The sequence below is a fragment of the Chrysemys picta genome, chromosome 7, assembly GCF_011386835.1.
Source record: "Chrysemys picta bellii isolate R12L10 chromosome 7, ASM1138683v2, whole genome shotgun sequence".
Taxonomy (NCBI): Eukaryota; Metazoa; Chordata; order Testudines; family Emydidae; genus Chrysemys; species Chrysemys picta.
Genome location: NC_088797.1, coordinates 45,791,177 through 45,805,179, shown reverse-complemented (window position 1 = coordinate 45,805,179; position 14,003 = coordinate 45,791,177). Strand labels below are relative to the sequence as shown.

Here is a 14,003-nt window from a genome sequence, read left to right as displayed (position 1 = left end):
AAGAAGCATGGCCTCAGGGAAGGGGTGGGACTAGGGTGTTGGTTTTGTTCAATTAGAAAGTTGGCAACCTGCCTAACCTCCCCACTGAGCTGCTTGCGCTCAGATTGTCCCACACAGAATCCTTTCACCCCACACTGAGCCCCTCCACATTTGGATCCTGCCTGCCCCACACCTGGTGCGCCTGGCACAGAGGGGCAGGCCCAGGCCTTGTGCCGTGTCAAGGTCGGATGCAGCCTCACCAATGAGTCTATGTCCCCAGGATGGGGTGTCTGCAGGCTGAGCTCCCACCTTCATGCAGCCAGTGGCCTGTGCTCCCCACTGCCATGCTGGAACATCTGCATTTATTTATTGACAAATAAAACTTGCAGAATTTTAAAATATTGTGCCCAGAATTTTTAATTTCTTGGTGCAGAATTTTTATTTTTTGGTATAGAATGCCTAAGGAGTAATGTGTGAATTGCATGTGTGCACATGTGAAGTGTGTGTGTATGAATGTGTACATGTGAACGGTATGTGTGTCAGACAGCAGAAGTGTGCACAGCTGAAGGAACTGAGTGTGTAAGAACGAGTGTGCACGCACCCAGCAGGAGCGCGCGCGCGCCCACGTTCCCCGCCCCGGCATGACGCCAAGCGAGCCCGGGGCCGCTTTTCCTGTCGGAGGCGATGCCCGGCCCGGCCTTCCCTTTAAGGGCCTGACGCCGTTACTAAGGCGGCCCGGGAGGCGCGGAAACTGAACCTGCGCCGCGACCAGAGCGACAGGCCCGGCAGCTCCCGCCGCACGCCATGGCCGCCGCCGCCGGCCTGGTAGGGGCTGGGGCGCTGGGAGTGGGGCCGGGGGCTAAGTTTGCCGGGGCTGGGGCGGGGTGGGGCCGGGGCTAAGGGAGGGGTGTTGCAGCCCTGTTACTATGCAAAAAGTCATTGCTAACCGCAGAGCCCGTCCGCCCCGCGGCTCTGCTCCCCCTCCCCCCCCGTAGGTGGTGGCCGTTCTCCGGGGGGGGCTTTGCCGGGTACTTCCCTGCAGGATCCTGAAGCCTGGCCGAGCTGCGGGACAGGGCCTTTGAGTTTTGCTGTGTGGCCTTGTGGGGTGGTCGATGCAGCCCCCAATCCGTTTGCAAAGGAGCGCTAACACTTTCCTTTCTGAGCTAGGGGCCGATTGGGTTAGGCACAGGGAGGGAGACGTGCAGTAAGTGGATCCGTGAGGATTTCCCTGCTGGCGTTTTAAAAACCAAAACTATTTTTATGAATTCTTAGTGAAATCACCCGCACTTTTTGGAAGTGTCTTTTGCAACTAGGTTTATTGCTTTGTAGCCTAGTGGGCTAATATATATATATATATATATATATATACTTTGGTAGTTGGCCACCAATGTCTGGTGTCTCACAAATCTCACTAAGCATACAAATGATGTGAGATAATGATGTTCTAGCTACCCTGCTGCTATTTCTGATCTTTCTGTTCTGCTGCTTCTTTGTCCTTCCCCCCCCCCCCCCCCACACCTTTCCTTTGATGTGCAACTGACTAGCTGCATGTACTGTTTCTGTAATTATATGCATAATTAAACAAGTAGTTGCAGGCATACTGTTTTATCACCCAGTGCTGGGCTATTCTTTTTGGAAATCTAGCCTTGAATATTTTAGGGTGGGGAAATTGCCAAGCCTTGTCATAAAAATATGTAATTTTTTTATTGTGCTAAGGTCACTATTAATAACTCAGTGGTTTCAGCATTAACCTACTAAACCCAGGGTTGTGAGTTCAGCCCTTGAGGGGGCTGTTTAGGGAACTGAGGCAAAAATTTGTCTGGGGATTGGTCCTGCTTTGAGCAGGGGGTTGGACTAGATGATCTCCTGAAGTCCCTTCCAACCCTGATATTCTATTAACATTAGCCTATATTCTTTAAATTTTATTGCCTTTCAGGAGGACCCATCTCTGGAGAAACACTTTAAAGGCCATCGAGATGCCATCACTAGTGTGGATTTCAGTCTCAATAAGAAGCAATTGGGTAAATTATCTTTTTATGTTCTGACAGTCACCTGACAAGTCTCTTCTTTTTTCCATGTAATTAAGAGCTGCTGATTTACAAAACAGGCTCAGAAATAATCACTTGTAGATCACTAAAAAGTTATTTTCAAGGCTGAAAGGCCCACATTTTTGCTTAAATTCTAGAAATGGCATTTTTAAGTGTCAGAGTAACAGCCGTGTTAGTCTGTATCCGCAAAAAGAAGAACAGGAGTACTTGTGGCACCTTAGAGACTAACAAATTTATTAGAGCATAAGCTTTCGTGGACTACAGCCCACTTCTTCGGATGCATTTTTAAGTGTGTGCATGTTTATCCTGACAAAGTCGCAAGGAGCATTGAGTGTTACACTGTGTCTTGCATATTTGTGTGCCTCACTTTACTCTGAAACCACTGTATGGTAAAACTTCACTTTTACTTGGTGTGACTTAAACCAAGGCTTGTCTTCCTTCTACTGTCCATTAATGCAATGCAATGCATTGTAATCAGTTGTCTTTCCTGAGAACCAAATAGAGACTGACAGTTATCCATTGGCCTACTACTTACATTGAGGCCCACTGTGTTTTTTAGTAGAGGAGAGAATTGCTTTGTCTGTTGCAGAGGTGGTGAACAAAGAAATGATATGGCAAAGGTGCCCAGTAGACACATACAGCAGGGCTGAGCACCTTGAAATTCAGTAGTCCAATAGGTGGTCAGAAAGCATATTTCAGTATCCCTTATCAGGACCCTGGTAACCCACATAACCCTTTGCTCTGAAAATTAGGGACTATCAAAGTTAAGCATATTCTCTTAATTACCACTCCCTCCTACCCTGTTTCCCTTTTGTTTCTCAGTGGCTCCTTTGTTCTTGTTTTGTTTCCTGTCTCCCTTCCCTTGCTCTTGCTTCTTTTTAGGTTCAGGCCAGCAACTGCAGAGCAAGAGCAGTGCTACAGTCCTACATAGCAAGTGCTGTGGGTACAGCATTTCTATGAATGAAAATGCAGGCAGGAAGACTCAAAATATTTGAGTCAGGTATATTGAGTCAGCTACTCTATATTCAAGCAACCTGTACACTTCCCATCCTTTATATTTGATTCTTCATATTTTTAAGCTGAAGAAGTGAGCTTTCATTTGATGCCATTTTACTGGGGTGTTTACCCTACCCAATGCTATTAATGACTCGCCAATAATAAACTGCAAAATACTGCTTATATCTCAGAGTGCTTTACAGAGATAGCGAAGTGCTATTTTTCCCATTTCATAGATAGGGAAATTGTGGTACTGCAGTTAAGTAACTTCCTGGCTCTTTGAGCTGTGGTCCAAGTGTAGTATCTGTTCTTATCAGTTTAATATCTGTGAGAACTTTATATTCATCATACAGTGAATCAGTAGCATACTTAGGAATAGAATTAATATCTCTAGAGTCTCAGCCCTGTCCTCCATCCACATATTTTTAGCTGCCTTCTTTATTTTAATCCTAAAGTTTTTAGGGAAAGATGTTGCTGGCAAAAAGCCACTGAATGGAAATGTATGAATTCCTTCCCTTTAAAGGAACATGAATAATGGAGCATCCTGTCTGAAATGGGTCTAGGTCAGTGTTTCTCAAACTGGGGTTGCCGCTTGTGTAGGGAAAGCCCCTGGTGAGCCGGGCTGGTTTGTTTATCTGCCCTGTCCGCAGGTCCGGCCAATCGCGGCTCCCATTGGCTGCGGTTCACCACTGCAGGCCAATGGGGGCTGCTGGAAGAGGCGGCCAGTAAGTCCCTCAGCCCGTGCCGCTTCCAGTAGCTCCCATTGGCCTGGAGCAGCGAACTGCGGCCAGTGGGAGCTATGATCAGCTGGACCTGCGGACGGGGCAGGTAAACAAACCGTCCCGGCCCGCCAGGGGCTTTCCCTACACAAGTGGCAACCCCAGTTTGAGAAACACTGGTCTAGGTTAATCCTGAATCCTATCCAAGAAAGGAGAGAGCTATTCTTTTTTTGTATTGAAATGACTGTGAAATAAAAGGATGTTTCCAGCAAAAGCTATTTGGTACTTTGCCACAACTGAAATGAATTAAAATCTTCTTGTGATTATGATACTATAGCATCTAAACCTAGTATCAAAAACTAATCTGTTTTCTTTCTAGGCATGTTTTACGTTCACTGGAGATATGTCCCACTTGGTGCTCTGACAGGAACATAAAGATGATGCTTTTGTCTGTTGGCAGGCTAAGATTTTTATACCACATAGTTGTCTGGGTTTTTTTTTTTTTTTTTTTTTGGTTTTTTTTGCTTTAAACCCCCCCACAAAAATCAACCCCTTTCCCACAAAGTTTCTGTAGTTTAAATGTAGGATTAGTTCGAAGAAATATTTTAATTGTCACCATTTTAGAGGTTTGTTGTCTAATATTTTTCTGTAAGTTGCCATTGAATATCTGTGCCATTATACATCACAGTAAGTGTCCACTGCACTACGGACATATAAAACATGGCAGGCTGTAGGGGAAGCTGCACTTTCATCAGGGTCAGTGGCATAGAGAAGGCTGGGAACATTCATCTGAAGCAGTGCCTCAGAAGGATATGTTGGTAGCTGTGTAACCATAGAAAAGCTGGGTTCCTGGGGCACAAAGCACTGTCACAAGTGTTTTTTCTATATGTCTCTAACTTGCTGGACTTGTCTGCTTTGTGTATCTACATTTGGATAATTAACCAAACAAAGTCGTGACTGCTGTTTGCTCTCCAACAGAGAAAAATCTTTCGATGAAGAGACACTGAGTCTCAAATTTTAGGGGCTCTGCACATGTGTGTATTGCCTTCTATTGGAATATCTCTTACAATGTTTGTACTTTTTTGTTTGTTTAGTGCAATAATAGAATTACATGAACTAACTCTTAGCTTGGGTTGCCATGCCTGCTTTCAATTAATAAGTGATTCTGAATGGTTGGTTTGAATTGCCAATAAAATATAGAATTGTAGTGGTGCCCCAGGGTTAACAAAGGTCTTAATTCAGTGGAGAGAACCAGTGTTTGAAAGGGCTGAAATCTGTGCTGATCCCTTCAGTGTGTATATTTGTTCCAGTGTACTCAGAGAAGATATTAAATGAGTCTTTTTCCTCTAAATTTAGCAAGTGGCTCTATGGATTCGTGCTTGATGATCTGGAGTATGAGACCCCAAATGAGAGCCTATCGCTTTGTGGGTCACAAAGATGCAGTGATGTGTGTTCAGTTTTCACCTTCTGGCCATCTGGTGGCCTCAGGCTCCAGAGACAAAACTGTCCGTTTATGGGTTCCAAATGTGTAAGTATATCCTGCTTCCTAACTCTTTTATGTTAAGTTGTGGTGTGTGATTTCCACTGGCGGGAGTGCTCCAGTGTGGGGGGTTGGGAATCCGTTATTTGCTAAAGGAAAAAATATTAGGTGATGCAACAGCCATTCTGCATAGAACTCTTCTATAAAGTGAATTTCATCCTGAAGAAGATGCCAGCTTGTTAGCCCTAGAGACTGAAATCCTGTCTACAGAACAGGTACAGCACAGACAATATCAGCGTAAACTTCCTGACACAGCTGTAATACTGTACTTAAATAGTTATCTACTGGTGTCCCTCCCAGTTCATGTTTCATGGCTCATTAGTCCTTAGCTTTGCTCTGGCACTAACAAATACAGAGCTCAGTTTTTGTAATATAGGCATCTGTTCTAGGAGTTGGATTTCTGACTTGCTTGTTGTAGTCCACCAAACAATGGGTGACTTTTCATGACCTCTTGTTTTAAATTTTAATTGTTGACTTAAAGATTAATAACTCCCTGTCCCATTAATAGCAGAATGATGGTATATGGCTAAAACAAAGGCCTGGAAGTTAGGAGACCTAAATTTTTGATGCTGTCATGGACTTGCATGGGACCTTACCCTTTCTGTGCCTCAGTTTTCGTCATTTCTAAAATTGTGATGGTGGCCTACCTAACTGGGAGATTAGAAGACTTAGTTTGATGTTTGTAACGTGCTTTGAGATGCTTGTCTGGCAGCTGCTAACTGTTATTTTTAACATTCCTCTAACCATCCAGACTCTGTGCTGCTGTTTTAAAATGTTCGAAGTATGTTAGTTAGCCCAGAGCAGGCCTATCTACTACTCATCCCACTGAAATACACCGTAAGTGGCAAAGGCGTGCGTGCAAAATGGACTCGTATCACGCTTCTGTCTGCAACTTTTCTTTTTCTACAAGTAACATCTGTTGGACCTCTCTATAGAGCTGAGAATGTCTCCCTCCGCTTTCACTAAATTGGGGAAGTGATCTTCCCCTTTATGTGGTAGCCAGCATGAGGATTCCAGCCCAGAGAGCTGGGGAAGGGTGGCTTTCTGGGAAGTGCTACTGTTTAAATAGGGTTACCATATTTCCACAAGCAAAAAAGAGGACACTGGGGGGGGGGAGAGGAGCCCTGCCCCAGCCCCGCCCCTGCCCCCATCCACTCCCTCCCACTTCCCACCCCCTGATTGCCTCCCTCAGAACCCCCAACCCCCCTGCTCCTTGTCCCCTGACTGCCCCCTCCTGGGACCCCTGCCACTAACGGCCCCCTAGGACCCCACCGCTTATCTAAGCCGCCCTGCTTCTTGTCCCCTGACTGCCCCCTCCTGAGAACGCCCTACGACCCTACCTGTCCCCTGACTGCCCCCTCCTGAGAACGCCCTACGACCCTACCTGTCCCCTGACTGCCCCGACCCTTATCCACACCCCCACCCCATATTCACACCCCAGCCCCCAGACAGACCCCCGGGGACTCCCATGGCCTATCCAACTGCTCCCTGCCCCTGACAGGACCCCCAGAACTCCTGACCCATCCAACCCCCTCTGCTACCTGCCTGCCTCGACCCCTCTCCACACCCTTGCCCCCCTGACAGCCCCCCCCCCCCAAACTCCCGACCCATCCAACCCCCCCTCCCTGTCCCCTGACCAGGGCCGGCTTTAAAGAGCCCAGGAATCGTGCTATGCTCCGGCCGGGGTTGTGGGGCTTGGGGCCGGGCCGGAGGTGCTCGGCCGGCGCTGCTGGGGCCCGGAGCGCCCCCCCCCCCGCCCCAGCTTACCTGCTGCTGCCTCCCGCCTGCCCCTGCTTCTTTTCAGACTTCCTGCGAAGATCTGATTGGCGGGAAGCAGGGGAGGGGGAGGAGCAGGGGGCGGAGCGTTCATGGGAGGGAAGGAGGGGGGGAAGACAGCTGCGTGCCGGATAGCTTGGTAAGGCTGCAGGGGATGGGGGGAGCCGGGAAGGGGCTTTGGGTGCCCAGCGGCGCTTGGCCGCTGCTTTTCTATCTATAAATAGCTGACCGGGGGGAAATCCCGGACATTTTTAGATTTTTAAAAATCCCCCCCGGACGGCTATTTATAGACCGAAAAGTCGGACATGTCCGGGGAAATCCGGACATATGGTAGCCCTAGTTTAAAGACTATAAAGAAATAGTGAGTCTGGGCCCTGAGAGGGAAGCAGACTCGTGGTGGGTCTCTCTTATTGGTGTTTGGTTTGTACTCTTTAGCAATTGAAACTAAACACAGCAGCCCAGGAAGCAGGGAAGATATTATAAAATTAATCATTTCTATTTTTGTTGGAATGTTTTATGGCTCAGTAATTGTATTAATTTTTTTTGCTAACACAGTAAGCCTAAATTAGCCTGTGCCCTAGTTCTTGTTACAATCTAGAAGTGAGTCAGATCTTAAAAAATCCAGAATCTATTTGCTAGAAGAATAAAAAAAATTACGCTGCCCCCCCCAGCCTCAAAACTCATTTTAAAAAACTTTTATTCATAAACTAATAGGCTCTCTTGTAAATTCTTTAAATTTTTGTTCTGTACTCAGAGTGAGTAATACATTTAGGGAAGATGCACTATTATTCGTATATAACAAGTTTAATCCCTGCTTTTAGTGCAAATCTCAATTTCTTTTAATATGGAGGTGCCATTGTACCTTCATAATGACACCATGGCTGTACAATAGATCCATTTTACAGTGAAATTGGATAAAGTTAAGCTACACTTACATTGAAGCAGGATGAAAATGTGCAGATTGCAATTTCAGTTATAGTTAACTTCTGTTTAGTAGAACTTCCCTGGAAGAAATATGACTCACTTGATTATAAAAATATGTGTATTATTTAAAGACACTAGATAAATTATATTTGATTAAAATTTAACCTCATTGTTCATCCATCTAGACAGAAAAAAGGGAGTGACAGTTTCTTCTTCTGCATCCAGAGCCTGGCTGCTAATATGTGTAATCCTGAAAATGAAGTCAACAAAAAAACCACCACTTACTGGAGTTCTTGGAAGTGAATGTGTAAATTGTGTGGAAAGACTAGATCTTCTGGGGAGGCTGAATTTAAATGAATTGTGCTGGATGAAATCTCAGTGCCTTGAAAATATTAGTTCAGTGATTGAAGCTGTATGTGTGGTTGCCATTTCAGAAGTAAGCTAGAATGGAAAGGGAATTATTCCACCTGTGCCTGTCTTGAGGCAGCTCCTTATGTAGCAACTTTCAGTACTGTTTTGTGTGTATGTTTAGTATTATCAGTCACTGAACTTCTAGAACTATATTCAAGGAAAATATCAAGATTAAGTCAGATGTCTCTTTAGTGTGTTAAATTCACAGCTTGATTAAATGTAGTCAAATATGCTGCAATCTCTTTAGTGAGGGGAGAACTTAAAAAGCAGTAAGGATAGTCTTGAGTAACTTAACAAAACATGAAGGTTAGTAGCATTGCTGTTAGTGTTATACTGTGTGAGAAGGTCTTGACTTCATTAAAAATGAAGGCAGGTAGTTCAGAAATTTTCAGTACTAAATTAACATTTGCATGTCTTACTCTGAACACATGGATTTTATCCATTTTGAGATTCCTTCCTCTTCAGATCTTCCTTGATCCCACTTATCCTGTTCTCTAATCCAGGGGTTTTTTTTTAAATTAATTAGTAAAATAAAGAATTTAAACTCAATGAGACACTTTTTCTACCCTTATTATGAGCGTTTACAATGATGATTGTGACCGTGTCTGGAGACCTTATCTTATTATCAAGCAAGCATGGCAAGATCAGGGATTTAAGGGTGGGCTCACCCGGGAGGGCTGGCTGCTGAATGCCCTGTGAGGTTCTCAGGAGTGACCAGTGAGCTCTTACAATCAGTTCCCTGGTGGATAAGGGGTGTGTGTGTGGGGGGTGTTTCTAAGAAGCAGAGATCTGCACTAGATGGAGAAAGGACCTCTTGGTAAAATACTTGGGGCCCCTGCAAACTGTTCTCAGCAAATGGACCCCCTTTGAATTAACTGGGGCTGCATATGGGTGCAGAATTTGTCTGCAGGGAATAGATTACAGAATTGGGGTCTTAGATTTGTTGTTGGACCATGTTTACAAATTTTACCACTTCACACTATTATTTAATTTAAATGCCAATTGAAGCTTTTTGAGTTGGCAAAAAAAAATAGTTACCAATAGTCTCTCTTTAAAACTAGGGGATATTCTATATAGCTTTCAGAACCCAGAATTCCCTTTCCCTTGTCAACCTTTAAGACTTGAGGCCACTAGTCTTCTGGCAGATTAGGACTGGATGGGATTTATTTTGGAGCCAGTCAAATGGGGGTTTGCTCTTGAAAGATAAGAGAAATCTCTCTCTTCCCAGGGCCTGAGTGCATGCCTTCTGCAGCACCCCATGTCTCTTAGAATTCAAGGGTTCAAGAATCTGGTAACAGAACCTGGATTTCTAGTTCCAGCACTTTGGGAGCTGGTCCATTAAATATCTTTAATGAGAAAACCCCACCACTTCTCTCATTCAGCTCTTGGCTTGAGCTCTTCGATCGTTGAGCATTGTGCTGTGGCTAGCGCCCCCCCTACACAAGGGAGTGGTGCAGGACTGGTAGCCTACCAGGCACCTATTGAATCTCGAAATTCTCAGAATTTTGTACTGCAGTCTTGTATTTGTTTTCCAGAACAATACCTTCTGCACTACTTGGAAAATGTTGGCGAGAGGAAGAACTAATGATACTTAATATTAAATTCTGTAGCTTGTTTGTGTTTTTAAATTGGTCTCACTTTGTCCCACTTCTGGTATGTCTGATTAAAAGTAAGTCATGTATTTCTCAGAAGATGCTGTGTAGGAAAAGTATTTGCTGTAATGTTATCTTGTGATTAAATATTAGACACACTTCCTTTTGGTATCAATGGTTTATCTGACTATAATTGAAACTCTCCTTTATGCCCTTCTTTTTTCTCGTTGCAGTGACAATTAAGACCTGATGCCAGCCCAGAATTTCAGCCACTATTGTTCTTGTCTTTGTATACTGGTTGAGCATCACTGATGTAAACAGTCTTCTTAGCAGACTATTTGATTTACACTAATTAAAAACATGTCCTTTTTCTTACCTCTTTATAGACAACACAAACATAAACTGTCTCAAGTTAGGATGGGCTCCAGTAACTAAAATCAAACAGAGCAGTTTCTTTTAGTGCGATGTTTTGTATTGTTCCTAAACACTTGTCTGCTCAGGATAGGTCAACAACTTCCTCCTAACATAAATGTATATGGTACCCATAGAAATAGTGGTTAGAAACACTGTCTAGTGTACACAAGCTTCAGGCTGTTTAGAACATAGTGTCTTAGCCTCTTGTGCAACTTAAAAAAATCATTCACTCTTTTTTTCTACCCAGTAAAGGAGAATCTACTGTGTTCAAGGCTCATACGGCAACTGTAAGAAGCGTTCAGTTCTCCAGTGATGGACAGTCCTTGGTTACAGCTTCTGATGACAAAACAGTCAAAGTATGGACAGTTCACAGACAGAAATTTCTCTTTTCCTTGAACCAGCACATAAACTGGGTTCGCTGTGCCAAGTAAGTACAACCTGCTGGCAAAAAACAGTGGTGGTGGTGTATGTCTTAAAACAAAGAGTGCATTCAGCAGGTGGCTTTGGTGTAACAACACCAAAAGCCTTATGCTTCAAATCAGTCCTGAGCTGAAGTAATTTTGAACAGGTATAGAGATCTATATATCCTTGTTGCCCAACCCCCAAGTAAATGCAACATCTAAACTTTTTTTCTTTAGCAGTTGGATTTGTGATGACTGGGAGAACTGCATGGAGAATTGCCTGCTGGGTGCAAAGGTTGCAGACCTCTTGAGATACCTAGATAGACTTGTATGCAGTGCTGGGGAGGAACCAGTAGTCATGGTACACGGCATAGGGAAAGATAGGAGAGAGGTCCTGGAGGCTGAATTTAGGGCAGTAGGTAAGATAGATATAGATATTTTTAAGTCCTCCATGATGGCATTCTCTAAAATGCTTCCAGTTCTATGTGCAGCACCAGTTTGATAGTCAAACAGCAGGGTCTCAATACCGGCTGAGACTGTGGTGTCGGGAGGACGGATTTAGGTTTATTAGAAACTGGGGAATCTTTTGGGAAAGGAGGAGCCGATGCAGGAAGGACTGGCTCCACCTAAACCAATATGGAACGAGATTTCTGGCATGTAAAATTAAAAAGCTTGTAGTGGAGTTTTTAAACTAGGACTGGGGGAAAGCCAACAGGTATGAAGGTGCACACCGTTTGGACAGACCCATCCCTGCGGGGAGGATTTATTAAAGTGGACACTATCTAGTCTAATAAAGAGAAGATGATAGAAGTTGATGAAGTAGGTAGGAACTGAAGAGAAACAGTCAAAGAAAGGCAGATAACTAAATATTGACAAACTTTATAAATGCTTGTATACAAATACAAGAAGTCTAAATAGTAAGATGGTTGAACTTGAGGTATTAAATGAGGATATTGATATAATAGGCATCATGGGAACTTTGCCATTGTTCCGCTATAGGACATGGTAAAACCACTGTACAGAAAATATAGGAATGATAGAGTAGGTCTTACTGGTGGGGGAGTGGCAGTATATGTGGGGGTATAAAAGCATAAAGTCAATTATAGTAACAATCTTAAATGAATCAAACAGTATAATAGAATTTCTATGGATGGAAATTGCGTGCTTGAATAATAAGACTATAGCAGTAGGAGTATACTGCTGGCAACCTGATCAAGATGATAAGGGTGATTGTGAAATGCTCAGGGAGATTAGAGAGGCTACAAAAAACAGAAAACCCCGTAATAATGGGGGATTTCATCTGTTCCCATGTTGAGTGGGTATGTGTTATCTCAGGATGGGATGCAGAGATAAATGTTTGTAGACACCGCTAATGATTTGCTTCTTGGAGTAGCTAGTCGTAGAACCCACAAAGGGAGAGGCAATTCTTGATTTAGTCCTAAATGGTGCACAGGATCTGGTCGTAGAGGTGAATATAGCTGAACCACTCAGTAATAGTGACCATAATGTAATTAAATTTAACATACTTTGTGGGGGGGCGGAATGCCCATGAAACTGACCACAGTAGCATTTAACTCCGTGGTTCTCAAACTTTTGCATTGGTGACCCCTTTCACACAGCAAGTCTCTGAGTGTGACACCCCTCCCCCCCCATTAAAATACACTTTTATATTTAACACTATTATAAATGCTGGAGGCAAAGTACGGTTTGGCGGTGGTGGCTGACAGTTTGCAACCCCCCCATTTAATAGCTTCATGACTCCCTGTTTGAGAACCACTGACTTAACTTGAAAAAGGGAACTAGAAAAAAAGAGGAAATTAAAAGGGACAGTCACAAGAGTGGATGCCTGCAAGCTCTATGGAAACGTTAAAAACACCATAATATAGGCTTAAACTATGTGTACCCTTTTACTGTGTGTGGTTGTGGGTTTTTTTAGGACCCAAAAAAATGCCACCATGGCTAAACAACTGGGTGAAAGAGGTGGTTAGAGGAAAAAAGGCATTCTTTAAAAATTGGAAGTCAAATCCCACTGAGGAAAATAGGAGCATAAATTCTGTCAAGTCAGAAAATATAATTAGGCCAGCCAAAAAAGAATTTAAAGAGCAGCTAGCAAAAACACAAAAAGTAACAGCTAAATTTAAGTACATCAGAAGTAGGACAAAGCCCACTGAACAATCAGTGGAGCAAGTGGATGATGGAGGTGCTAAATGAGAATTCTAGGAAGCCTAGGCCATTGTGGAGAACCTAAATGAATTCTTTGTTCAGTCTTCACTGCAGAGGATGTGAGAGAGATTGTCACACCTGAGACATTCTTTTTAGGTGACGCATCTGAGGAACTGTCAGACTGAGGTGTCAGTAGAGGTGGTTTTGGAACAACTTGATAAATTAAACAATAAGTCACCAGGACCACATGGTATTCACCAAAGAGTTCAGAACTGTTAACTGTGGTATGTAGCTTATCCTTTAAATCGACCATGGTACAGTTGACTGGAGGATAGCTAATGTAACACCCATGATTTAAAAAGTCTCCAGATGCAATCCTGGCAATTACAGGCTGGTAAACCTAACTTCAGTACCAGGAAAATTGGTTGAAACTATAGTAAAGAACAGAATGATCAGACACATAGATGAATACAATATAGTGGGGAAGAGTTGACATGGCTTTTGTAAAGGGAAATCATGCCTCACCAATCTATTAGAATTCTTTGAGGGAATCAACAAACATGTGGACAAGGGTGATCCAGTGGATATAGTGTACTTGGACTTTCAGAAATGCTTTGACAAGGTCTCTCACCAAAGGCTCTTAAGCAAAGTAAACAGTCATGGTATAAGAGGGAAGGTCCTTTCATGGATCAGTAACTGGTTAAAAGATAGGAAAGAAAGGGTAGGAATAAACAGTCAGTTTTCAGACTGGAGAGAGGTAAATGACTGGGTTGCCCAAGAATCTGTACTGGGACTGGTGCTGTTCAACACCTACATAAATGATCTGGAAAAAGGGGTTAACAGTGAGGTGGCAATGGTTGCAGACAATACAAAATTACTCAAGATAACCAAGTCCAAAGCAGACTGTGAAGAGTTACAGAAGGATCTTAAAAAACTGGGTGACTGGGCAACAAAATAGCAGATAAAATTCAATGTTGATAAATTCAAAGTAATGCACACTGGATAACACAATCCTAACCATACATACAAAATGATGGGTG

At 43.5% G+C, this 14,003-nt stretch overlaps 1 protein-coding gene and 1 pseudogene across 4 annotated transcripts in view; both read left to right on the top strand.

Annotated features, from left to right (window-relative positions):
• The first annotated feature begins 556 nt into the window (after nt 1-556).
• Nucleotides 557-14,003, top strand: part of POC1A (POC1 centriolar protein A) — a 111,092-nt gene continuing 97,645 nt past the window's right edge. For all 4 annotated transcript variants that reach the window (XR_010589119.1, XM_065551304.1, XM_065551303.1 and 1 more), the window contains exons 1-4: nt 557-804; nt 1,916-2,000; nt 5,099-5,270; nt 10,647-10,826. Coding sequence is in view for 3 of the 4 variants with exons in the window: in XM_065551304.1 (XP_065407376.1) it covers nt 784-804; nt 1,916-2,000; nt 5,099-5,270; nt 10,647-10,826 (458 nt within the window). In the remaining variant the exon portion in view is untranslated. The remainder of the gene's footprint in view (nt 805-1,915; nt 2,001-5,098; nt 5,271-10,646; nt 10,827-14,003) is intronic.
• LOC112060120 (U2 spliceosomal RNA) lies at nt 3,287-3,395 on the top strand (annotated as a pseudogene).